The sequence below is a fragment of the Thalassophryne amazonica genome, chromosome 4 (assembly GCF_902500255.1).
Source record: "Thalassophryne amazonica chromosome 4, fThaAma1.1, whole genome shotgun sequence".
Lineage (NCBI taxonomy): Eukaryota > Metazoa > Chordata > Actinopteri > Batrachoidiformes > Batrachoididae > Thalassophryne > Thalassophryne amazonica.
In genome coordinates this window covers 97,767,119-97,794,949 of record NC_047106.1, presented here as the reverse complement: position 1 = coordinate 97,794,949, position 27,831 = coordinate 97,767,119, and the positions used below count along the sequence as shown (strand labels likewise).

At 45.9% G+C, this 27,831-nt stretch overlaps 1 protein-coding gene across 1 annotated transcript in view; it reads right to left on the bottom strand.

The window, feature by feature from the left end:
• LOC117508527 (caspase-1-like) overlaps positions 1–27,831 on the bottom strand; it is a 46,089-nt gene that overhangs the window by 3,856 nt on the left and 14,402 nt on the right. Inside the window, 5 exon segments of the mRNA XM_034168307.1 lie at positions 3,059–3,199; positions 19,971–20,220; positions 20,292–20,468; positions 20,756–20,859; positions 21,001–21,282. Coding sequence (XP_034024198.1) covers positions 3,059–3,199; positions 19,971–20,220; positions 20,292–20,468; positions 20,756–20,859; positions 21,001–21,282 — 954 coding nt within the window.

Below are 27,831 nucleotides of genomic sequence, written 5' to 3'. Positions count from 1 at the left end.
AGATTTTCAATAATATTCAGGTCTGGGGACTGAGACGGCCATTCAGAACGTTTGTACTTGTTCCTCTGCATGGAATGCATTAGTAGATTTTGAGCAGTGTTTAGGGTCATTGTCTTGTTGAAAGATCCAGCCTGGCGCAACTTCAACTTTGTCACTGATTCATGAACATTATTCTCATGAATCTACTGATATTGACTGGAATCCATGTGACCCTCAAGTTTAACAGATTCCAGTACCTGCACTGGCCACACAGCCACACAGCATGATGGAACCACCTCCAATTTTACTGTAGGTAGCAGGCGTTTTTCTTGGAATGCTGTTGTTCTTTTTCAGCCATGCATACCGCCCTTGTTATGTCCAAATAACTCAATTTTAGTTTCATCAGTCCACAGCACCTTATTCCAAAATGAAGCTGGCTTGTCCAAATGTGCTTTAGCATACCTCAAGTGACTGTTTGTGGCGTGTATGCAGAAAGGCTTCCTCTGCATTACAGCATCATACAGCATCTCTTTGTGCAAAGTGCGCTCTATAGTTGAACGATGCACAGACACTATCTACAGCAAGATCATGTTGTAGGTCTGTGGAGCAGGTCTGTGGGTTGACTATGACTGTTCTCACCATCCTTCGCTTCAGCTTTTGAGATTTTTATTGGCATGCCACTTCAGGCCCTTAACTAGTACTGTGCCTGCGGTCTTCCATTTCCTCACTATGTTCCTCACAGTGGGAAACTGACAGCTGAAATCTCTGAGACAGCTTTTGCATCCTTCCTCTAAACCATGATGTTGAATAATCTTTGTTTTCAGGTCATTTGAGAGTTGTTTAGAGGCTCCCATGTTGCCACTCATTAAAAGAGATGCAAAGAGGGGAAACATTTGCAAATGGCCACCTTAAATACCCTTTCTCATGATTGGATTCACCTGTGTAAGGAGGTCAAGAGTCAATGAGCTTACCAAATCAATTTTGTGTTCCAATAATTAGTGCTAATGTATTCAATCGATAAAATGACAAGGGTGCCCAAATTTATGCACCTGCCTAATTTTGTTTAAATAATTATTGCACGCATTCTGTAAATACTAGAAACTTCATTTCACTCTCAAATATCAGTGTGTTCATCTGCTATATGATATATTTAACTGAAATTTCTGATCCAGACAACCAATGATTTATCAAGGAAAATCATGAAAATTATAGGGGCGCCCAAACGTTTACATACCATCCCTGGTTCTCAAGGCCAGGCACCTAAGTGGCTCTACTCTTCTGTTTTTTAGATATACTTTAGTATGCAACAGAGAAAAAAAAGGACTGGTTGCTCTGGTTATCTCAATAAAGCAGAAACCTTTGAGGGTGTCTTAGAAAAAGGGATACCAGATCACAAAAACAAATGCAGTCCAGGCACTCCAAAAATATGAGCTACACAAGGAGGTGTTAAAAGGCCTTCATTTTAATGGCCATGCCAACATGTTTTGACCATACAACCGGTCTTCCTCAGGGCTTACATAAAAAAGCATAGACAAACAAACTTGATTTAAAAAGGAACAAAAGGTACACCCACAGCACAAAAAACACTCAGACACAAGTGTGGGAAGCAGGTGGGACTGCAGAGAACTAACCCGCCTCCAGAGAAAAGGTGACTCCCCCTTCAGTAATCATCTCCCTTCAGTGCATAGTTACAGAAAACAGGACAAATCAAAATTCTCATTTAGTTCAGGATAGACACATGCTTTTAACTTGTGAATCCAAAAGGCCCTCATTGATTTAGTTTCAACTGTCTATCTCCTCCTCTTGTAGAGGTTTGATATGTTCAACAGACTCAATCCGGAGGAGTCATTGGCATTATGATGTGTATTAAAATGCCTCGCCATTGGATAATCCTGATTATTGACTGTAATTGCATATTTATGTTCTGCAAGGTAATCTCTTAAACGCCTCTTAGTTCGACCAACATAGAAAAAAACCTTCTGGACAAGGACAAAACAGTTGATAAACAACAAAAGTAGTATTACAATTGATAAAGTCCAAGTGTTTAAATTACCTATTGTTGTGAACGTTCATAAAGGTCTTTGCTGACTACCGTGGTTACAATGATGACAATTCAAACATTTAAACATTCCAGTTGGGTTTTTTTAACCATGCAGTTTTTGAATCTGGTAGGAGATGAGAATGCATTAATTTGTCCCTCAGGTTTGGTGCATGTCTAAAAGGAAAAAAAGAGGTGGTTCCGGAAACACTTTGGCTCAGGATCACTTTTAAGTATTTCTGATATTTTTGATTTTCTCTGAACAAACACTGTATGTAGTGAAAACATGGGGCGAGACATATCCAAAGGTTTATGATTTTTATTTTTAGTCATTAATGTGGCCCGATTCAGAGACTGAGCTCTGTCAGATGCTTTTTAATCACTGTTGGTTTGTAAGCCCTGTCCAGACATTCCACACATTCCCTATTAAAGGCCAAAACACGGAGAGGTGGAAGAAGAAAGACCAGGCCCACTGAAAAGAAGCCTGAGTGTAGGCTTATATACAGAGGTGAGAATCTAGATTAGGCTTAAAATGGGTTGATGTAGCAACACTCCCCATGGGATGAGCAGTACTAGAAACTGTATGAAAGTAGAATACCAAGCTCTGAGATGTAAGTTTCGATAGAAATTCATTGATAATGTTGGTAGTGGCAAAAGAAAGACCCTTCGACAAACACATTGATATGCTCATTATTCAAAATAGAGTCTGAAAAGGTTAATTACCGCCAATATTGAGTCCTGCTCCTCAACATCAACATTCAAGCAGAAATCATTTCATGATGAACAATGAAATAAAACTAAAGCCATCTGTAAAATAAAACTAACAGATGCAGTTTTGTGGATCACACAATGTGTCACAACATCACAATCTTTTTAAACATGTTCAAATTTTTCCGATTGGTCACTACGTTCTACAATGGCACTAGTGCCCATGTGCACACATTGTCATGCAGATTGAGTATGATTGTTTTGTAAGCTAAAAACATACACAGTCGGTGTCAGAAAATGGCAATGTGAGACAGGCTTCACATGCAGACTGACCAGGAGTGCAGGAAAGAAGAGAGATGAAGTCTTTCTCTCTGTGGACACGTCGCAGAGCATCCTCCTCTATGTCATTTTCTACATCCGGCAGGGAGTGGCCTGGCTGTGACCCATCGCTAACCAACACCGATCCTTTGTTGACTGAAATACACAATAGATGACATTTGTTCAGCAAAGCATGCCAAACAATAATCCCTCTCCATGCCAATGTTGAAATGCATTATCCAACACAGACGGGGGAAGAAGGGATTATCTGTTACTGTAAAAAACAAACTGGCCTGTTTTAATCCAAAATGTCTTCTGAACTGGAGCCAAATTGTTAGTGACTCTTTAACCACTCGATTCTTATTTTTTGTTCTTATATATGGCAGTGGGGAAGTGAGCATAGGTAGTGGGTTACTTTGTATTATTTTTGTATGGTAAATACCCAATGTAAAAAGTTTACATTGTTTGCAGACCAGTAATAGTAAATAAAGCTTGGCAGTCCAAGACCCCGTGACTCTTGAGGCCACCTCTAAATATACGAGGTCTGTCCATAAGTATCGTACCTTTTTTTTTTTTTTTTTAAACTATATGGATTTGATTATATGTTTCAAGTCAGACAAGCTTGAACCCTTGTGCACATGCGTGAGTTTTCCACGCTGTCGGTGACGTCATTCGCCTGTGAGCACGCCTTGTGGAAGGAGTGGTCCGCCCCCTCGTCGGATTTTCATTGTCTGGAAATGGCGGAATGATTTGGGTTTTTTTCCATCAGAATTTTTTCAGAAGCTGTTAGAGACTGGCACCTGGAAAACTATTCGAAAAATTTATCTGGCTTTCTGTGAAAATTTTCCAGGCTTCACAGAGAATAAGGTCTGTTAGTACACCTTTAAGGACCCCTTCAAGGATGTCGCTCAGCGCGCCGCGCTCCGATGACACGGCACAAGCCACCGGAACATTTCTGAGCTGATGGCTCTGTGGATACGAGACCGTCGTGTGCTCTTTCTCTGGTTATCACAAGAGCTGGACATCAGCCATTTTCCAGCAGATTTCACTTTTAACAAGAGATTTTGTCATGGAAAGCCGCGCGGAGGCTTCGCGCGTCACGACTGATTCGCTCGTCTCGTATCCACAGAGCCATCAGCTCAGAAATGGTCCGGTGGCTTGTGCCGTGTCGTCGCAGCTCGGAGCGCGGCGCGCTGAGCGTCCTTAAAGCTGTACTAACAGACCTTATTCTCTGTGAAGCCCGGAAAATTTTCACCGAAAGCCAGATAAATTTTTTGAATAGTTTCCAGGTGCCAGTCTCTAACAGCTTCTGAAAAAATTCTGGTGGAAAAAAACCCAAATCATTCCGCCATTTCCAGACAATGAAAATCCGACGAGGGGGCGGGACCACTCCTTCCACAAGGCGTGCTCACAGGCGAATGACGTCACCGACAGGCGTGGAAAAACTCACGCATGCGCACAAGGGTTCAAGCTTGTCTGACTTGAAAACATATGAATCAAATCCATATAGTTTAAAAAAAAAAAATTAAAAGGTACGATACTTTATGGACAGACCTCGTATTTTCTTCATTCTGGGCTTTGAATTATTCCAAATAAATGATGCAATTATGATGCAACCTATCTAGCTGTTGAAATGTTATCTTTGGTATAAATACTGGGATCATCTAAAAGAGATAGAGATAGGAACAGCGGCTCGACTCCGAGCTCCTCTCGAGTGACCGAGCTCCTCACCCTATCTCTAAGGGAGCACCCAGCCACCCTGTGGAGGAAACTCATCTCGGCCGCTTGTACTCGCGATCTCGTTCTTTTGGATATGAGCCAAATCTCATGACCATAGGTGAGGATCGGAACGTAGATCGATCGATAAATCGAGAGCTTTGCCCCCCTACTCAGCTCTCTCTTCACCACGATGGTCCGATACAGCGACAGCATCACTGCAGATGCTGCACCGATCCGTCTATTGATCTCACGCTCCAGCCGTCCCTCACTCGTGAACAAGACCCCGAGATACTTAAACTCCTCCACTTGAGGCAAGGACACTCCACCGACCTGAAGAGGGCAAAGCACCTTTTTCCGGTCGAGAACCATGGCCTCGGATTTGGAGGTGCTGATTTTCACCCCGGATGCTTCACACTCGGCTGCAAACCGCCCCAGTGCACAATGAAGGTCCTGATTTGACGAAGCCAACAGAACCACATCGTCCGCAAACAGCAGAGACGAGATTCTGTGGTTCCCAAACCAGACCCCCTCTACACCCTGGCTGCGCCTAGAAATTCTCTCCACAAAAATAATGAACAGAACCAGTGACAAAGGGCAGCCCTGGTGGAGGCCAACGTGCACTGGAAACAGGTTTGACTTACTACCGGCAATGCGAACCAAGCTCCTGCTGCGGTCGTACAGGGACCGGATAGCACTTAGCAAAGGACCCCGGACCCCGTACTCCCGCAAGCACTCCCCACAGGGTGCCCCGAGGGACACGGTCGAACGCCTTTTCAGATCCACAAAACACATGTGGACTGGCTGGGCGAACTCCCATGAACCCTCGAGCACCCGATGGAGCGTGTAGAGCTGGTCCAGTGTTGCCGCGACCAGGACGAAAACCACATTGCTCTCCTGAATCCGAGGTTCGACCATCAGTCGAATTCTCCTCTCCAGTACTCTGGAATAGACCTTACCGGGGAGGCTGAGGAGTGTGATCCCCCTATAGTTGGAATACACCCTCCGGTCCCCCTTCTAAACAGAGGACCACCAGCCGGTCTGCCAATCCAGAGGCACTGTCCCTGATCGCAACATGATGTTGCAGAGGCGTGTCAGCCAAGACAGTCCCACAACATCCAGAGACTTAAGGTACTCAGGACGGATTTCATCCACCCCAGGAGCCTTGCCACCGAGGAGCTTTCTAACCACCTCGGTGACTTCGGCCTGGGTAATGGATGAGTCCGCCTCTGAGTCCCCAGTCTCTGCTTCCTCTTCGGAAGACGTGACGATGGGATTGAGGAGATCCTTGAAGTACTCCTTCCACCGCCCGACAACATCCCCAGCCAGAGTCAACAGCTCCCCACCCGCACCGTAAACAGTGCTGGTGGAAAGCTGCTTCCGCCTCCTGAGGTGTCGGATGGTTTGCCAGAATGTCTTCGAGGCCGACCGACAGTCCTCCTCCATGGCCTCCCCGAACTCCTCCCAGACCCGAGTTTTTGCCTCTGCGACTGCACGGGCTGCGGCACGCTTGGCCTGCCAGTACCTGTCAGCTGCCTCTGGGGTCCCAGCTACCAATAAAGATAAGTTGGACTCCTTCTTCAGCATCCCTTACTTCCGGTGTCCACCACCGGGTTCGGGATTGCCGCCACGACAGGCACTTGCGACCACAGCTACGAGCGGCCACATCGACAATGGAGGTGGAGAACATGGTCCACTCGGACTCCATGTCTCCAACCTCCCCCGGGATCTGGGAGAAGCTCTTCCGGAGGTGGGAGTTGAAGACCTCGCTGACAGAGGGTTCCGCCAGTCATTCCCAGCAGACCCTCATGATATGTTTGGGTCTGCCAGGTCTGACTGGCTTCCTCCCCTCCCAGCAGATCCAACTCACCACCAGGTGGTGATCGGTCGACAGCTCTGCCCCTCTCTTCACTCGAGTGTCCGAGACACGTGGCCGAAGGTCAGCTGATACGACTACAAAGTCAATCATCGACCTCCGGCTCAGGGTGTCCTGGTGCCACGTGCACTTATGGACACCCTTGTGCTCGAACATGGTGTTCGTGATGGACAAACTGTGACTAACACAGAAGTCCAACAACTGAACACCACTTGGGTTTAGATTGGGGAGGCCGTGCTTCCTGATCACCCCCCTCCAGGTCTCACTGTCGCCGCCCACGTGGGCGTTGAAATCCCCCAGGAGAACAATGGAGTCCCCAGTCGGAGCGCTATCTAGTACCCCTCTCAGGGACTCCATTGAAGGTCGGGTACTCTGCACTGCTGCTCAGCCCGTAGGCCGAGACAACGGTGAGAGACCTGTCCCCGACCCGAAGGCGTAGGGACGCGACCCTCTCGTTCACCGGAGTGAACTCCAACACATGGCGACTGAGCTGGGGAGCAATAAGCAATGCGACCCCAGCTCTCCGCCTCTCCCTGTGGGCAACACCAGAAAAATGAAGCATCCAGCCCCTCTCCAGGAGTTGGGTACCAGAGCCCAAGCTGTGCGTGGAGGTGAGCCCGACTATCTCTAGTCGGTATCTCTCAACCTCCCTTCACAAGCTCAAGCTCCTTGCCCCCCAGCGAGGTGACATTCCACGTCCCAACAGCCAGGGGCTGTGAGCATGGACCGGGCCGCCGGGCCACCCACCCTCGACCGCCACCCAATCCTCTCTGCACCCAACCCCCATGGCCCCCTCTGCAGGTGGTGAACCCACATCTATATCATTATCTATATCATTAATTGGGAAAAGCAAGCTCTTTGAATAATTTAATTTATAACCTGACAGACGACCAAATTCATCCATAATACGTAGTAATTTCGGTACAGATTCTGCTGGGTGATATATATAGCAAAAGGTCGTTGGCGTAGAGCAACACCTTATGGGATTTACCTCCACGAGTGATTCCTTTAATACTGCGCTCTGTTCTCAGAGCTATTGTGAGTGACTCAACTGCCAGGTCGAAGAGATAAGGGGAAAGACTACAACCTTGCCTGCAGCCCCTATAAAATAGGAAGTAATCAGAAACTGTAGTGTTTGTCCGTACTGCAGCTGTTGGGGAGCTATATAGAATTCTGATCCACGATAGAAAAGAGGGCCCAAATGTAAACTTTTCCAAGACAGCAAAAAGATATTGCCAATCGACATGGTCGAATGCCTTCTCAGCATCTAAGGATATCATGACCTCTGACTGTTCTGAGTGGTGTGTATACAATATGTTAATTAGACACATATTATAGAAGGATTGTCTGCCTGCCGGTATAAAACTGGTTTGATCAAAGTTAATATTAGGAAGGACAGTTTCAGCGTAGCAACCTCCAACTTCAGCCTGCCAACATCTCCCTCCAGATTTGTCATCTTATCTGAGTGCATGTTCAGTCTGTTTTCCAGATCCTTCACGCGAGTTTCTTGTTTCGCCATATCATCCCATATAGAATCGATTTTGGCATTCAAATGCGAAAATGGTAGCAGGGCTGTTACTTTTTGGCTTATGTGCTGCCCTGATCTACCGGAAAATTGGCAAGACGTGGCATCAAGAACCATGGCTCCTTGCTTGTCCGTCATGATTAATGAGGTTGACAAGGCAGTGCATTCTCAGACTGCGATGACTCTTGAACTCAGACGCAAATTTGATGGCATCTTGGAGCAGATGCGTGCCTTGCAGTTGAAGTTGAACATTTCAGAGGCCGGTGAATATTCTTAATTCATAATTGGGAATATTCTTAATTCATAATTGGGATTTGGTTGTTCAAGTGGAACTGTTAAAAGTGTTTTTCACTGCTTGAACCATAACATTACAGGCTTATCAAGCCTGAAGGTCAAATTGCCCGACTGTTTTCCTCCAGAGGAATTTCTTCGGCCTGGGGATCATTTCGCTGTTTCTTATCTCAACTAACAAAGACAATAAACTGCTTTTCACAGGACTGAAGCATGCTCCATTCCCTCCCCCACCCCCTCCTATCCCCCATCAACACTCCCCACACCGGCGCCTGCTCACGTCACTCCTTTCCCCTTCTGCGGGGGCGGTGCAGTTTTAGCTGCAGCCCCCATTACTCCCCCCAAGCCGACGGTGGTGCATCTCAGGGTTGCTGCGTGGCCTTCACCCACTTGCCTCAATTCGGATAACGGACTTCTTCAAACGTAGTGCACATAAACAATGTCAAATGTGTATGTGCTGTCTTTAATTCTGATGTGTGCCATTATTATGGTAAACAAGTAATAATTGTGTACTAATTGTTTTCTGAGGTAACTGGAGTCCGGCTGTATGGCATTTCTGTGGCCATCATGTTAGACCGAGGACCACAATTTACCTCCAAGGTATGGAAGACCTTCTGCTCGGGGGCCTTGGTCAGTCTCTCATCCGGGTACAACCCCCAGTCCAACAGGCAAGTGGAACGGGCCAGTCAAGACCTGGGATCAGTGCTTTGGTGCATCATGTCTTCCCACCCAGCCACCTGGAGTCTTCAACTACCTTGGGTGGAATATCCCCACAACTCACAGGTTTGCTCAGCAACTGGTATGTCTCCTTTCATGTGTTCCCTGGGATATCAGCCACCTTTGTTTCCATCCCAAGAAACTAACTTGTCTGTTCCCTCAGTTCGGTGCTGTCACCGAGACTGCAGAACAGCGCATTCTGCTCTACTCCATGCAAGGGACCATGCGACATGTCATGCAGACTGGAACCAAACCCCGGCCACCCAGTACCAGCCTGACCAAGAAGTCTGGCTCTCGGCCAGTGTCCGAGAGCCAGATGTAAATCACTCCTTAGTAAAAGGCAATTACAGCCTGAAGGCAATTGTAAATTGAGTGTGTAATTGCTGCCAAAGGTACATCAACAAAGTATTGAGCAATACAACCCCTGGCAAAAATTATGGAATCACTGGCTTCGGAGGATGTTCATTCAGTTGTTTAATTTTGTAGAAAAAAAAAGCAGATCACAGACATGACACAAAACTAGTCATTTCAAATGGCAACTTTCTGGCTTTAAGAAACACTATAAGAAAACAAGAAAAAAAATTGTGGCAGTCAGTAACGGTTACTTTTTAGACCAAGCAGAGGGAAAAAATATGGACTCACTCAATTCCGAGGAATAAATTATGGAATCACCCTGTAAATTTTCATCCCCAAACTAACACCTGCATCAGATCAGATCTGTTCGTTAGTCTGCATCTAAAAAGGAATGATCACACCTTGAAGAGCTGTTGCACCAAGTGGACTGACATGAATCATGGCTCCAACACGAGAGATGTCAACTGAAACAAAGGAGAGGATTATCAAACTCTTAAAAGAGGGTAAACCATCACGCAGTGTTGCAAAAGATGTTGGTTGTTCACAGTCAGCTGTGTCTAAACTCTGGACCAAATACAAACAACATGGGAAGGTTGTTAAAGGCAAACATAATGGTAGACCAAGGAAGACATCAAAGCGTCAAGACAGAAAACGCACAACAAAACAAATGAGGAACGAATGGGAGGAAACTGGAGTCAACGTCTGTGACCCGAACTGTAAGAAACCGCCTAAAGGAAATGGTATTTACGTACAGAAAAGCTAAACGAAAGTCATCATTAACACCTAAACAGAAAAAACAAGGTTACAATGGGCTAAGGAAAAGCAATCGTGGACTGTGGATGACTGGATGAAAGTCATATTCAGTGATGAATCTCGAATCTGCATTGGACAAGGTGATGATGCTGGAACTTTTGTTTGGTGCCGTTCCAATGAGATTTATAAAGATGACTGCCTGAAGAGAACATGTAAATTTCCACAGTCATTGATGATATGGGGCTACATGTCAGATAAAGGCACTGGGGAGATGGCTGTCATTACATCATCAATAAATGCACAAGTTTATGTTGATATTTTGGACACTTTTCTTATCCCATCAATTGAAAGGATGTTTGGGGATGATGAAATCATTTTTCAAGATGATAATGCATCTTGCCATAGAGCAAAAACTGTGAAAACATTCCTTGCAAAAAGACACATAGGGTCAATGTCATGGCCTGCAAATAGTCCGGATGTTAATCCAATTGAAAATCTTTGGTGCAACAAAATACTAGTGATGTGTTGGAGCGTTCTTTTGTTTTTCATGATTCCATAATTTTTTCCTCAGAATTGATTGATTCCATATTTTTTTCCCTCTGCTTGGTCTAAAAAAGTAACCGTTACTGACTGCCACAATTTTTTTTCTTGATTTCTTATAGTGTTTCTTAAAGCCAGAAAGTTGCCATTTGAAATGACTTTAGTTTTGTGTCATGTCTGTGATCTTCTTTTTTCTACAAAATTAAACAACTGAATGAACATCCTCCGAGGCCGGTGATTCCATAATTTTTGCCAGGGGTTGTAGGTGTGAATACCTATGTACATGTAATTTCCTTGTTTTTATTATTATTAAATTTGCAAAAATTTAAACCAAAAAAAAAAACTTTTTCATGTTGTCATTATGGAGTGTTATGAGTAGAATTTTGAGCGGAAAAAAAATGATTTACTCCATTTAGAATAAGGCTGTAACATAACTAAATGTGGAAGAAGTGAAGCGCTGTGAATACTTTCCGGATGCACTGTGTATTTCTAGTATAGGTTTATCGCTCTCTTGTGTTTCTCTTCTGTGATATTTGCTCCTTGTTCTCTCTAGTGAAATTCCCAACAATGGTAGCTATTCCTCATGCTTTTACTTTGACATCTGCTCTGTGTATATTTTCAGTGGCTTTACATCCTGTTCAAGGGCTTCCAATTTCATGTGCAATTCTCACTTGCTCCTCTGATTCAGTCACATACTATTTAACCATCCACAGCCCATCATTCCAGTGACAGATTGTCTCACATTCATGTTTGCTCTGTCATGTGCCCTCCAGTTATCGACCCACACTGCCCCCTTGTGTTTTTTAAGGCTTGCCGCTTTCTGATTTGTCTGCTTGGTATAACAGTGTTTGACCATCAGCCTGTTTCTCTGGACTCTGTATTTGCTGCTGCTCTTATTAACACTGTTGCCCTCTGGTTTGCCTTCCTGTGTAATGACCTATTGCTTTAGTTCATGACCAAGCAATCAGCCTGTTCCCATATGGATTGCTTTTGTGAACGGACTGTTGTCTCTGTGTGTTTTTGCTTCGCTAACTGCATCAGCTGAAAATAAAGGCTATTTTGACTTTTTATCTGTGTTGTTTTTTGCTAAGGGGTTTTCTGAATTGTCAAAGGTGTGACAGTAGTCTGGCCATGACAAACGCCACATAAAACTACCTATTCAGGGGCGTGCTCATTGTGCAGTCTAAGAAGCTGAACGCACAGCAACATCAGATTACAAGCCTCACAGAAGTGTTTTATTGCTTTGTGGATCATGGCATAATTTTGTTGTGTGAGACGTTATGAGAAACTGTGGGAGTCTTTTAACTTGCAGGGCAAAGCGGCTCGTTAAGAGCAAAGACTCGATCCATCAGCCGCAATAACTGATTACAGCCGCCGCTGTAGCCTGGCACCAAACTCCCGTGTGACAAATGGACTTTTGTTCAGTCAAGACAGAAGGAATTAAATTATTTTCAGATGTCGTTTTGGTGGATAAGTTTAAAGATGATCTCACTGAAATGGACAGGTAAGACTATATTTACACCTTCTGTGAATGGTTGTAATATTTAATAATAACATGTTACGCTACTAATGTACAGTACATTAACTGTATTCAAAAAGGAAACAATATTTATTTTAAAAATAACTGATATTTTCAGTCCCTTGTGTCATTTTTCAGATTTGAAATGTATGTACCTTTTTTAAGAAAAAAAAAAAAACTAAATAAAAAAAATCCAATTGCCTTGTTTGAACAAGAGCTGATCCTGGACTGATTTGTCAAACCTGCTCTTTTAAATGAAAAATTTTCTGAATCAGTTTTCCACTTTCCTCTTTCACTGATGCTGTGCCCCTTCTCTCTCTCGCTCTCTCTCTCTCTCACCCCTCCGCCTCACTGATCACACTGTCTGCTGTTTTTCAAACTCTGAGATTTTCAGAAACACAAAGCCTTTCAATTGTAAAATAAACGGCAAATTTTTGAATGTATCATCACATAACAGAGACAGAAGGACCTCTGGATTATTTAATGTATTATTTTCATGGTGGGTCTTTTTTTTTTCTTCAGTTCAGAGCAGAGCAGAAACGCTGTTTTCAGCTGCTGCCCTTCACATCGCTGTAGCCACAGAACACGCTGACTCTCTGATCTCTGCTGCTTGTTATTTGATCTGAAGAAAATGAGAAACATATTTCTTATTACTATAATTATTGGTTTAAAATTGCACAACTATGACTCCATAAGATTGAAATACGATCGAATTGGTACATTTTCAGCAATATTTCAGTTCATTTTTCAGAAATTCTGTGCTGGGTGGCACAGCCAATCTGAACCCGAGAGAAATTTGCAGTACTAGATGGGGCCGCCCGGCGCCGTCCACCGTGGCTAGAACCCTGAACCGCAATAACATTTAAAACCTCAAAACCCCCGAACTCCCCTGGTGCATTGCAGCACAGCATCCATTGTTTAATGGTTAGCCAAAATTGCTAAATACTCCAAAAATATTTGACTTATCCACTTTCTGTTTTCGCAGCATTCATCCTTGAAACGGCAAATGTCAGCTCTCCCTGGTTTTTATGTGACACACTCACTCACACACACACACACAGGCCACTTGGCTATGATAATATAGATGTTCTATTCAACAAGGCGGCACCTCATGAAATATACTTGAAATATTCTTACCACTTATAAACATTCAGTATTTGTATAATTATTTGTGTAAACATTCATTATTTGGATATCATAATATATTTTCAGATATTTTAATCCTGTCCTGAGCCCATTGCAATGAAATTTCATTCTGTATACTTTTTTTGTCACTGAATGACAAAGTCTGTCTAAGTCAAAATTTTTAAAGTAATCCATTTAAAGCATTTCTTTGTCTAACTGCAGAAATGTACACCATTAGTTACTTATTTGTGGAGAATGACCCCCCACTGCCGCTGCTCTAAATGTGCTAACCCAGGCTTTGTCCACATGGCGACTGGTTGAGACGTATCTACCAAAGTTTTGCACTGGAGTTTTGTCCATATGGAACCAGCATTTACAGAGCTCAAAACCACTACTTTTTGAAAATGGGTCCCAGAGTGGATAAATCTGAAAACACTGCCTTTGTGTCTTCATGTGGACAGCCTAGACAGAACTTTTCTGAAACAATGTCATAGCCCTACTTTTCTAACCTCAGCCGCTCATAATGGATGACATGTTGTTGTTGCTAACGTGGTAATTTAACATAAGTTTTCTTTGCCTCGGTGGATCATTAATGGGATTTGTCTTTGTCGTGAGCAGAATGCTGAAGAGACGAAGCATGCCTGTGGAGAAAATTGGGACCATTGTGACACTAGTAAAAGAACTGCAGAAAAGATTATCAGCTTTTAAAATATAATCAGGGTGGTGACTAAATGGCTAGTACACTTGGTTTGGTTGTTAGTGGAACAAAGCGGCAGCTTCCTCCAGCTCAGGTTCAGAAACAGACTCCAAGCAAACAACCACACAGGGACCTTATTCACAAGCAATTTCCATGACAAGAAACTGAAGCATTTCCAGACGTCATCTTCCAAAACAAGGGTGTTTTACATGGATAACAGTTTTCAGCAGGCTTCAATTATGAATCTGGTGTTGCCAACCAAACGGTCCCCCCTAAAAATTGGTCCGCCCTGCCTTCACTGCGCATGTGTCATTTCGGAGCTCAGCAGCATCATTTCTGTGCGTCACCAGGAATTCACTGATTATCACCTCATTTCTGCTTAAAACTGCACTTCCAGTCATCATCTTTCCCAGTAACTTTTTTTTGTCCGGTAAGTACAAATATCTGGTTTATATGATGACGGTTTAGGTGAGTGCTATGGTACAGGGGACTGAACAATAAATTTACCTATCAAAGCTTTGATGATGATGTCGGCTTCCATCCCACACAGCTGACTTTATTTTCCCAAATTTTTCTTCTGTTCAGATCTGAAGGGAATCTGTACATCTTGAAGCCCTTGCTGTGTCTATTTGTGCTTCCAAATGCACAGCAACCCGTCATTTTCAGTAAATAAATAAAAAAAAAAATAAAAAAAAAAATAATAATATATATATATATATACACTCAACAAAAATATAAACGCAACACTTTTGGTTTTGCTCCCATTTTGTATGAGATGAACTCAAAGATCTAAAACTTTTTCCACATACACAATATCACCATTTCCCTCAAATATTGTTCACAAACCAGTCTAAATCTGTGATAGTGAGCACTTCTCCTTTGCGGAGATAATCCATCCCACCTCACAGGTGTGCCATATCAAGATGCTGATTAATGACCATGATTAGTGCACAGGTGTGCCTTAGACTGCCCACAATAAAAGGCCACTCTGAAAGGTGCAGTTTTATCACACAGCTGCTGAAACAATCGGTTTGCATAACCAAAGAATTTCTGCACAAACTGTCAGAAACCGTCTCAGGGAAGCTCATCTGCATGCTCGTCGTCCTCATCGGGGTCTCGACCTGACTCCAGTTCGTCGTCGTAACCGACTTGAGTGGGCAAATGCTCACATTCGCTGGCGTTTGGCACGTTGGAGAGGTGTTCTCTTCACGGATGAATCCCAGTTCATACTGTTCAGGGCAGATGGCAGACAGCGTGTGTGGTGTCGTGTGGGTGAGCGGTTTTCTGATGTCAATGTTGTGGATCGAGTGGCCCATGGTGGCGGTGGGGTTATGGTATGGGCAGGCGTCTGTTATGGATGAAGAACACAGGTGCATTTTATTGATGGCATTTGGAATGCACAGAGATACCATGACGAGATCCTGAGGCCCATTGTTGTGCCATACATCCAAGAACATCACCTCATGTTGCAGCAGGATAATGCACGGCCCGATGTTGCAAGGATCTGTACACAATTCTTGGAAGCTGAAAATGTCCCAGTTCTTGCATGGCCGACATACTCACCAGACATGTCACCCATTGAGCATGTTTGGGATGCTCTGGACCGGCGTATACGACAGCGTGTACCAGTTCCTGCCAATATCCAGCAACTTCGCACAGCCATTGAAGAGGAGTGGACCAACATTCCACAGGCCACAACTGACAACCTGATCAACTCTATGGGAAGGAGATGTGTTGCACTGCATGAGGCAAATGGTGGTCACACCAGATACTGACTGCTATCCCCCCCCCCAATAAAACAAAACTGCACCTTTCAGAGTGGCCTTTTATTGTGGGCAGTCTAAGGCACACCTGTGCACTAATCATGGTGTCTAATCAGCATCTTGATATGGCACACCTGTGAGGTGGGATGGATTATCTCAGCAAAGGAGAAGTGCTCACTATCACAGATTTAGACTGGTTTGTGAACAATATTTGAGGGAAATGGTGATATTGTGTATGTGGAAAAAGTTTTAGATCTTTGAGTTCATCTCATACAAAATGGGAGCAAAACCAAAAGTGTTGCGTTTATATTTTTGTTGAGTATATATAGCTGGATTTACATGCAGACACATTAACAGCAAACGTTACTTTGAACCCAAAATGGCACCATGAGTCACGTGACCAATTTTTTTAGACTCATCATGTCGCCACTCTCTCTAATAAAGGCACTCTAACAATGACGAAACACTCCACATGCCATTTGTGTGTGTGTGTGTGGGGGGGGGGGGGTTCAGCAGTTACACCCATGTGTGTCGCGAGGTTGACGCCACATTCATATTGCACTTTGACAGTTTTCAGAGACAGGTTGAATGTGATCGCCTGCTGTCTAGTATTGTAACAGGTGCGCGAACCGCTCCACCTTTTCTAAGTGTGCAGCGAGCGGTGTTAGATGTTCGTGTGCGACACCTGGAATTTGGCCGACACCTGCCGAGAGGGGGATCAAATGAGCACGTGCAAGGCATTCGCTGTTTTTTGGCCGCTTGTGTGTGTGAATGGTTGTAGCGACAAGTATAAGAGGCCGATTTTTCATGAATGGCATGCAATTCCTCATTCGTGCGCTAGTCGGCTTCAATCGTGTTATGTGTGAAGGGATCCAAAAGTATTCACAGGGCTTCACTTTTTCCGCATTTTGTTATGTCACAGCCTTAATCCAAAATGGATTAAATTAATTATTTTTCTCAACATTCTGCACACAATATCCCAATTCACCAATCAGGCCTGTATGGTAGAGTGGCCAGACAGAAGCCACTCCTTAGTAAAAGGCACATGGCAGCCCACCTGGAGTTTGCCAAAAGGCACCTGAAGGACTCTCAGACCATGAGAAACAAAATTCTCTGGTCTGATGAGACAAAGACTGAGCTCTTTGGTGTGAATGCCAGGCGTCATGTTTGGCAGAAACCGGGCACCATCCCTACAGTGAAGCATGGTGGTGGCAGCATCATGCTGTGGGCATGTTTTTCAGCGGCAGGAACTGGGGGACTGGGAGTCAGGATTGAGGGAAAGATGAATGCAGCAATGTACGGTTCATCTTTCAGCAGCACAGTGACCCAAAGCACACAGCCAAGATATCAAAGGAGTGGCTTCAGGACAACTCTGTGAATGTCCTTGAGTGGCCCAGCCAGAGCCCAGACCTGAATCCGATTGAACATCTCTGGAAAGATCTGAAAATGGCTGTACAGAGAAGCTCCCCATCCAACCTGATGGAGCTTGAGAGGTGCTGCAAAGAGGAATAGGCAGAACTACCGAAGATGAATGCACCAAGCTTGTGCCATCATATTCAAGAAGACCTGAAGCAGTAATTAATGAAAAAAGTACTGCATTAAATGTAATTGCTGCCAAAGGTGCATCAACAAAGTACTGAGCAAAGGGTGTGAATACTTAAATACGTACATGTGATTTCTTAGTTTTTTATTTTTAATAAATTTGCAAAAATTAAAAAAAAACTTTTTTCATGTTGTCATTATGGGGTGTTGTGAGTAGAATTTTGAGGGGAAAATGAATTTACTCATTTGTGAAATAAAGCTGCAACATAACAAAATGCAGAAAACGTGAAGTGCTGTGAATACTTTCCAGATGCACTGTAATAATAAAGGGTTATTAACCGAGTGTGAAGTCTGTACGGGGAAATATCAGACCGAGGTGTTGACAGTATGGACCTCACTGATGCTCGGTCCGTGTGAAAAACACAGGGGTCTGATATCCCCATACAGACCGAGCAAGCAAGGTTAATAATTAATTTATTATATGGCTATTATACGAGGGCTGTCAATAAAGTTACGGTCCTTTTTATTTTTTTCAAAAACTATATGGATTTCATTCATATGTTTTTACGTCAGACATGCTTGAACCCTCGTGCGCGTGCGTGAGTTTTTCCACGCCTGTCGGTGACGTCATTCGCCTGTGAGCACACCTTGTGGGAGGAGTCGTCCAGCCCCTCGTCGGAATTCCTTTGTCTGAGAAGTTGCTGAGAGACTGGCGCGTTGTTTGATCAAAATTTTTTCTAAACCTGTGAGACACATCGAAGTGGACACGGTTCGAAAAATTAAGGTGGTTTTCAGTGAAAATTTTAACGGCTGATGAGAGATTTTGAGGTGATTCTGTCGCTTTAAGGACTTTTCACGGTGCGAGACGTCGCGCTGCGCTCTCAGGCAGCGTCATCAGCCTGTTCAAGCTGAAAACCTCCACATTTCAGGCTCTATTGATCCAGGACGTCGTGAGAGAACAGAGAAGTTTCAGAAGAAGTCGGTTTCAGCATTTTATCCGGATATTCCACTGCTAAAGGAGATTTTTTTAATGAAAGACGTGCGGACGGGTCCGCGCGTCGGGACGCAGCCGCCGCGACGCTCCGCCACAGGAAAAACACCTCTGTTGAAAGCCTTAAGGACAAGTTGGAACATGTCCTGCCTGTTAAACAATTTCTCATATACTCACTCCACTGAAAGCCATCAAAAGCCGCCTGGATTTTACAAATGGTTATCAACACGGAGGTGTTTTTCCTGTGCCGCCGCACCGCGTCGGCTGCGTCCCGACGCGCGGACCCGTCCGCACGTCTTTCATTAAAAAAATCTCCTTTAACAGTGGAATATCCGGATAAAATGCTGAAACCGACTTCTTCTGAAACTTCTCTGTTCTCTCACGACGTCCTGGATCAATAGAGCCTGAAATGTGGAGGTTTTCAGCTTGAACAGGCTGATGACGCTGCCTGAGAGCGCAGCGCGACGTCTCACACCGTGAAAAGTCCTTAAAGCGACAGAATCACCTCAAAATCTCTCATCAGCTGTTAAAATTTTCACTGAAAACCAGCTTAATTTTTCGAACCGTGTCCACTTCGATGTGTCTCACAGGTTTAGAAAAAATTCTGATCAAACAACGCGCCAGTCTCTCAGCAACTTCTCAGACAAAGGAATTCCGACGAGGGGCTGGACGACTCCTCCCACAAGGAGTGCTCACAGGCGAATGACGTCACCGACAGGCGTGGAAAAACTCACGCATGCGCACGAGGGTTCAAGCATGTCTGACGTAAAAACATATGAATGAAATCCATATAGTTTTTGAAAAAAATAAAAAGGACCGTAACTTTATTGACAGCCCTCGTATATGTCAACACGCAAACTTACAGTATCACTCAAATATGCTGCTGACAGTGCTGGGCTCATTCACTTTCTTCACCTCCATGAAGTACTTGCTAACAGATGGTCCGGTCGTTACCTGGTAAGCTGACAAACTGTGTGTGTTTTTACAATGCTGTTGAGATATTTATGGAGTATGTTCAAGTCTGACTTGATTTTTCTAATTGTGTTTTGAGCTTCCTGGTTTGTAACGAAAATACGCATTGCGGACCGATTGTCATGGTAACCGGTGCGCTATGTGAAAATATGTGACCGGTAATCAGCCAATCAGAGAGCACGTAGTGTTGTAGCCATATCATAATACTGAATATTTATATTTAATGTAGTTAAATTAAACTACATTTACTAAGCAGTGCGTGGCCTTCTTTCCAGAGCAGAAGGAACCTGGTTCAAGACCACCCCTGTCCATTCTCCATGTAATGTGGAGTTGCATCAGGTGACATCCAGCATAAAACTTGTGCCAAATAAATATGCAGGTCCATAATTGGATCTATTGTGGCAACTCCAAGTGAAAAATGGATAAACCAAAACAACTTACTATTTATATTTAATGTAGTTGTAGCACTCATGCTGCTAAAATAATCTTCAGATCAGTGCTATGAGTGATAAGATCGATATGTTTCTGAGACAACATGAGAATCACCTCCTCTGCAGGCCTGGATGATGATGACCTTGGGTTTGTCCATCAGATTTGGGCATCCTTCCGTGTTTAAATGATTATAAATGTTGTCAATGGCGAACTCATCAGGTTCCTCTCCGGGAGGTGGCGTCTCTTCCCAGTTGGCGCCAAGAATGACTCCCCTTTTCCCATGAGACATGATCACCACAAACACGCTGTCTGTCTGGGCGAGTTTTGGATCTCTCGAGAAGTGAATGAGTGCCTCATCCATCTCCTGCAAGGAAGCAAATATTCAGCAAGTGTTCAGCTAGCGAGTGTGTGTCAAAAACAGAGAGAACTGTTTACCTGTGCTGTGAGGTTGCTGTATTCAGTCACTTTGTATCCCAGAGCTCTGAGGAGCTCCTTCATGTTCTTCTCATCTGTCTCAGCTCCTTCTCTGTTCAAAGTCTTGTCCCTAAATTCCTTATTTGTAATCAGCAGTGCCACCCGGTTCTTAAAAGAATGTTGGTTCACGGGGTAAACCTGAAAAACATCAATATTTAAAATTTCATCCACAATTACATGACATCACTGAAGTAACATCAACCACTCATGGCAAATAGAATGTGTGCACATTGTATGTAGATGAATGCTCTATTATTTCCCCTTCTTCTCTTTGTTTACTTCCCTTTACTGTTACCTACGTATCTCCTCCCCCATCCTCCCCTCACCACCACTGTAAAGTTAAATGAATTTAGAAGACTTTTGGAATTGCATATGTACAAAAGTAGAAGTGGGTTTTCAAAACTGATTGGTTAAATGTTACTAACATCTTTGTCACTATACTTCTTTGTTGGTAGTTTTGGCACATCGCAGGGATTAGAGCTGGTGACCAGCTGACTCGTTGAAGGCCACGGCTGTTCCTCCTGGGAAACTAGAAGGGAACAAGATTACTACTCACAGTGATATATGCCTCATTTATTACCCCACAGATTTTGAACATCAGTGTAGAATTACAATTATATCATATTTGAAAGTTTCATCCATACATGACCAATAAAATTTGTCAGCTCACCTGGTTGGGTAGATCGCTCAGAGGGCAGACGAAGTTCAGCATGAAGTGTGGAGTCTAGACTCTGAAGGTGAGAAATCATCTTCATGCTGGCTTTGTCGCCTTTCACCTTCACCATGTCAATGAGGCTACGAGCCCTGTCACCTCGGCTGCTGTTCTCCTCGAGTACTGAATCTTTCTCTCCATTGTTCAAGACGCCGTCTTTTAAAAGGGAGTCCAAAAGCTGTTTAATGACTTCTTTTGACACCTTTTTCACAAACTCTGGCCTCACCCTCTCAAGATCAGCTACAGAAAATAAACGGAAAAGGAAAATTACACAAATTAAAATTTTGGTCTCAAAGACATTCCAAGGAAAAGACTATTAACAAAAACAAAACAAAACAAAATCTCTGAAAGTCTGCAGTTGAAATTGATCATGTGAAATTAATGTTAATAAATTGTTTTCAAATACATAGTCAGTGCCATAATTTTTGACATTGAGATTTGATTTATTGTCACTGTCATTACACAAGTGCAACAACAACTAAATTGCGTCCACACTCCAAATACCACAGACAAGTAATCCACAATTATTACTTGTTTACCGTAATAATGGCACACAGAATTAAGAAAACAACACATACATTTGACATTGTTTATGTGCACTAAACTTTGAAACAGTCCATTTTACAAATTGAGGTGATGTGAGTGTGTTTGTGTGTGTGTGTGGGGGGGGGGAGCAGCAACATGTGGTTGCGCCACCATTGTCAGGCGTGAGCGGAGGCCAGGATGGGGTAGGAGAGGGGGCAGGAGGGGGGTTGGGAGCGACCGCCCTCGCCGGAGTCCTAAGCTGGATGGGACAGTGGCCTTTTTTTGTGATTAATTTTGCCTCTGTACACCACCACAAGAGTTAAAATAAATAAATAAATGAATATATAAGTAAAATGTAGTGTAGATTTTCTGCTTTAATTCAAGACGTTAAAAAATACTGCATTAACCATTTAGGAATTACAGCTATTTATATACACAGTAACACCATCTGCAGACTGTTGGGAAGGTGTCGTAGCACGGACCCACAACAGGGGGCGCAAAGGAACGGACAATGAGTAAGCCAAAAGGTAACAATTTACTGTTGTGACAGTACACAACTAAACGTACAGAAATTACAAAGTCAATTAACACCAGGTGACGTGTGGGCAGGCTCGAAGATAGAAGACCCCGACGAGAGAGAGACCGCGTCCCACACGGCCTCCACCACCAACGGTCTGAAGAACACCGGAGCCGCCAAGTCCCGAATCCCCAGGTGACCTCTGTCTTCGGCTGTCGACCCTGGTACTGCTGGCAGAAAGCAGAGAAAAGATGAATGAGTGTAACTCCTTACACTCAGTGGTCTATAGTCTGTACACAGTTAGGAGGAGAACCTCCACCTCCGAATCACACACTCGTGCAGCTCCTGGTGTGACCACTTATCTGTAGCGCGGTTGTCGTCGTCACGCTCCACGCCACTTCCCAGATAAGGGCGAACCCCACAGGATACCGGCTGCAACAAAAGTTCAGGTATTTACTCAACGTGTTAGTCAGCAGAGAAATTACCTTACGGTAGTCGATTTCTCGGCGAGGAGGTGGAGTCACGATCCGGCTTTTAAGTTGGTGGTGATGATGATGAACGAGTGACAGCTGGTGCAGGGGAAGAATGACCGCTGTCACTTCTTCAGGGTCCGGCGCCCTCTCGTGCTTGGAGCCCGCACTCCAAGCAGGGCGCCCTCTGGTGTTGGTGGGCCAGCAGTACCTCCTCTTCAGCGGCCCACATAACAGGACCCCCCCCTCAACGGGCGCCTCCTGGCTGTAGAACTCGGCCAGGAGGGCCGGGTCCAGGATGAAGCTCCTCTTCACCCAGGAGCGTTCCTCAGGTCCATACCCCTCCCAGTCCACCAGATATTGGAACCCCCGGCCCTTACGACGGACGTCCAGGAGCCTGCGGACCGTCCAAGCAGGCTCCCCGTCGATGAGTCGGGCAGGAGGCGGCGTAGGTCCAGGTGCACAGAGGGGCGAGGTGTGGTGAGGCTTTATACGGGACACGTGGAAGACCGGGTGGATCCGCAGTGAAGCTGGGAGTCGGAGCTTCACTGCGGCCGGGTTGATGACCTTGAGGATTGGGAAGGGACCGATGTATCTGTCTTTCAGTTTGGGGGAGTCCACACAGAGGGGAATGTCCTTGGTTGAGAGCCACACCTCCTGCCCGGGCTGGAACGTGGGGGCCGGGGACCGTCGGCGGTCTGCATGGGACTTGGCCCTCGTCCGGGCCTTTAACAGGGCAGAGCGGGCGGTCCGCCACACCCGGCGACATCTCCGAAGGTGGGCCTGGACCGAGGGCACACCGACCTCTCCCTCCACCAGCGGGAACAATGGGGGCTGGTACCCCAAACACACCTCAAAAGGGGAGAGGCCGGTAGCAGACGAAACTTGGCTGTTGTGGGCATACTCGATCCAGGCCAGATGGTGGCTCCAGGCCGCCGGATGTGCGGAGGTGACACACCGAAGGGCCTGCTCCAACTCCTGGTTGGCCCGCTCTGCCTGGCCGTTGGTCTGGGGGTGGTACCCGGACGAGAGACTCACGGTGGCCCCCAGCTCCTTGCAGAAACTCCTCCACACCTGTGAAGAGAACTGGGGACCACGATCCGAGACGATGTCCGACGGTATCCCATGCAGCCGCATGACGTGGTGGACCAGGAGGTCTGCCGTCTCCTGGGCCGCCTTGGAGAACCGGTCCACTATCGTGAGGATGACGTTGTTGCCCTGGGACGGCGGGAGGCCCGTGATGAAATCCAGGCCGATGTGAGACCAGGGGCGATGAGGCACCGGCAGGGGTTGGAGGAGGCCCGTCGTCCTCCGATGGTCAGCCTTGCCCCTGGCGCAGATGGTACAGGCCTGGATGTAGTCCCGGACGTCGGTTTCCAGGGACGCCCACCAGAAGCGCTGCTGGACTACTGCCAAGGTCCTACGCACCCCGGGATGACAGGAGAGCTTGGACCCGTGACAGAAGTCCAATACGGCAGCTCTTGCCTCCGGTGGGACGTACAGTCTGTCCTTGGGGCCAGTTCCCGGGTCCGGGCTCCTGGTCAGGGCCTCCCGGACGGTCTTCTCCACGTCCCAGGTAAGGGCGGCCACGACAGTGGACTCGGGGATGATGGTCTCGGTGGGGTTCGACAGCCCCGCTTTGGCTTCTTCTTCGTGCACCCGGGACAAGGCGTCAGATTTTTGGTTCTTGGTCCCGGGGCGGTATGTAATCCGGAAGTCAAAGCGCCCGAAGAACAGAGACCAGCGGGCTTGCCTGGGGTTCAGCCGCTTGGCGGTCCGGATGTACTCCAGGTTCCGATGGTCAGTGAAAACCGTGAAGGGCAACGAAGCCCCCTCCAGCAGGTGTCTCCACTCTTCAAGAGCCTCCTTCACCGCAAGAAGTTCCCGATTGCCAACGTCATAGTTCCGTTCAGCTGGGGTCAACCTGCGGGAATAAAAGGCACAAGGATGGAGAACTTTATCAGCCTCCACGCTCTGGGACAGCACGGCTCCTATCCCTGAGTCAGAGGCGTCCACTTCTACTACGTACTGGCGATCAGGATCAGGCTGCACCAGAACTGGCGCAGTCGAGAACCGGCGTTTCAACTCCTGGAACGCGGCTTCGCACCGATCCGACCAGGCAAAGGGGACCTTGGTGGAGGTCAGGGCAGTCAGGGGGCTAACGACCTGACTGTAGCCTTTGATGAACCTCCTGTAAAAATTTGCAAAACCGAGGAACTGCTGTAGTTTCCTGCGGCTTATTGGTTGGGGCCAATCTCTCACCGCCGCAACCTTAGCCGGATCAGGGGTGACGGAGTTGGAGGAGATGATGAACCCCAGGAAGGACAAAGAAGTGCGGTGGAACTCGCACTTCTCGCCCTTCACAAACAGCCGGTTCTCCAACAACCGCTGTAGGACCTGACGTACATGCTGGACATGGGTCTCAGGGTCCGGAGAAAAGATGAGTATGTCGTCTAGATATACGAAGACGAACCGATGCAGGAAGTCCCGCAAGACGTCGTTTACCAAAGCTTGGAACGTCGCGGGGGCGTTAGTGAGGCCGAACGGCATGACCAGGTACTCGAAGTGACCTAACGGGGTGTTGAATGCCGTCTTCCATTCGTCTCCCTTCCGGATCCGAACCAGGTGGTACGCATTTCTAAGATCCAATTTCGTAAAGATTTGGGCTCCATGCAGGGGCGTGAACACTGAATCCAACAGAGGTAACGGGTATCGGTTGCGAACCGTGATCTCGTTCAGCCCTCTGTAATCAATGCATGGACGGAGTCCGCCGTCTTTCTTGCCCACAAAAAAGAAACCAGCACCCATCGGGGAGGTGGAGTTCCGGATCAGCCCGGCAGCTAAGGAGTCCCGGATGTAGGTCTCCATTGATTCGCGTTCCGGACGTGAGAGGTTGTACAACCTACTGGACGGGTACTCAACGCCCGGGACTAAATCGATGGCACAATCGTACGGCCGGTGCGGAGGAAGAGTGAGCGCCAGATCTTTGCTGAAAACGTCAGCGAGATCATGGTACTCCTCTGGCACCGCCGATAGATTGGGGGGGACTTTGACCTCCTCATTAGCTGTAGTGCCGGGGGGAACCGAGGATCCTAAACACTCCCGGTGGCAGGCTTCGCTCCACTGCGTCACAACCCCGGACGGCCAATCAACCCGGGGATTGTGCTTCACCATCCATGGAAAGCCCAAAATCACTCGGGAGGTAGATGGTGTTACATGGAACACTATCTCCTCCCTGTGATTCCCAGACACAACCAATTTCACTGGTTGTGTCTGATGTGTGATTAACGGAAGCAGGGTGCCATCTAGTGCTCGCACCTGCAATGGTGCCGGCAGAGCCACCAGAGGGAGCCCTACTTCCCTTGCCCATCTGCTGTCCAGCAGATTCCCCTCTGACCCCGTGTCTATCAGTGCTGGGGCGTGAAGGGTTAACTCCTCACAAAGGATTGTTACTGGGATTCGTGCCGATCTGCGGGGTTTTTCCGCGTGTGTGTTATGGCCCACCCTTAGCCCAGATTCTAAGGACGGGCGTTGTAGTTTGACCGTTCAGGGCAGTCCCTCTGCATGTGCTCACAAGAGCCGCAGACAAAACACTCCCCGCGGGCCAGTCTCCTTTGTCTGTCACTTAATTTAACTTTAGCCCTGCTCGTGTCCATAGCCTCCTCAGCAGGGGGAGCTGTAGCCCCACGGGGCCCTCTGGCAGTGAAGCGTGGGGACAACGTCTTATCGGAACCGGAAGGGGGAGGGACGGCTCGTACCCGGTCACACCCCCGGCCTGCTCCCGACGATGCTCAGTCAAACGGTTGTCTAGGCGTATAACCAAATCGACAAGCGTTCTGTATTCCACACAGCAACATTACCTCAGACAGGACTTTTAAAATGGAGAAAAAGATCATCACTAAAAATAACATTATCCTTCAGGCTCCACAAAATCAGCCCTGGTTACAGAAACACATCTTCAGACGACACTCCATTGTTTATGTGTTTGTGTCATGTATAAATTGATGTCACGGCAGTTTTGAGCAGTCGTGCTCTGATGATGTGCCTGGTACCAAACCAAGTAGAGCCGAGCCGAGTAGTGCTAGATCTGTGTAATGGAAAAGGGCCTGAACAGCAGCCAAGTCAACCCCCAGATACGGTAATCCCTGACATCAGTTAGTAAACATCCAACCACTTATTGCTGTGTGGGGAGACGAGGAGATGGAAATGAAGGAAGAGGAGGAGGGGAGGAAACGGAGGGCTGAAATATAGGGCATTACAGTGTCTACAGAGTTGGGCAAAAACACACACTGTCAATTATCAAGTTTAGGGGATGGGCAGTGAACAACTGCTGTCTGTGGACATATTTCTGTGGTGTTTTTAATGTGTAAAATACTGTGTAAAGTCTTATCTTCCTTGTCTCACCGTCTCCTCAGCCCTCCTACATCTGTAAGTTGATCACAAGGGGAAGCGTTGATTCTTTCTCTTTGCGTGCAAATGATCATTTGTTGCTCTCTGTTCCATTTGTCAGCACAGAACTGGGAAAAAGGGCCTTTGTTTACTCTGCTCCATCTACACAGAACATGTTACAAAAGAATGGAAATTAACTGAACTTATTTCACTGAGCACCTCTAAGTCCAGACTGAGAGCACTTGAGATGATTTATTTAAATTCCATGTGTATGTGTATGAAAAAAAAAAATTTGAGCAGCACAGTGTGCTTAAATTCAGGAGTTTGTTCTAAAATCACTGAAAATAAAGTTTCTGTACATATTTAATCATTTATAAGTCACTTTCTTGTGATTGCTAATTCTTCACATTTTATTCAAAGCAAATGATTGCAAATCAAGGCAAAGCAAGGGCGAGGCTTCGGCTTTGCACACTACGAAGGAGTCACTTATGCAAGACGTTCCTACAAGATGGAATTCAACTCTGGACATGATAAAAAGCATCCGCAGAAACAAACAGCCACTGAGTTATGTCCTCACCACAAACACCAACACTGTCATGCCAACTAAAGCTGAAATGGAAAAAAAAACTGCAGAGGTTGGCTGCACTATCCTGGCTGAGTGCATGTAAGAGAGAAACAGTACAAATAGGCCTATGTTTTTGTAAAAATGCAGCATGAATATGTAGAGGATATTTTTGTGTATAAGTGAATGCAATTTATTTTGAAGTGGAGATGATTTTCTGTTGCAGGTATGTGACTGAACTTGCCTATCTCAGCTTTCAGTGCATACCAGTCGAGTGAGTATAAAAGAACTTGTGGAGAGCTGGACATGTCCCAACTTGTCCTCTA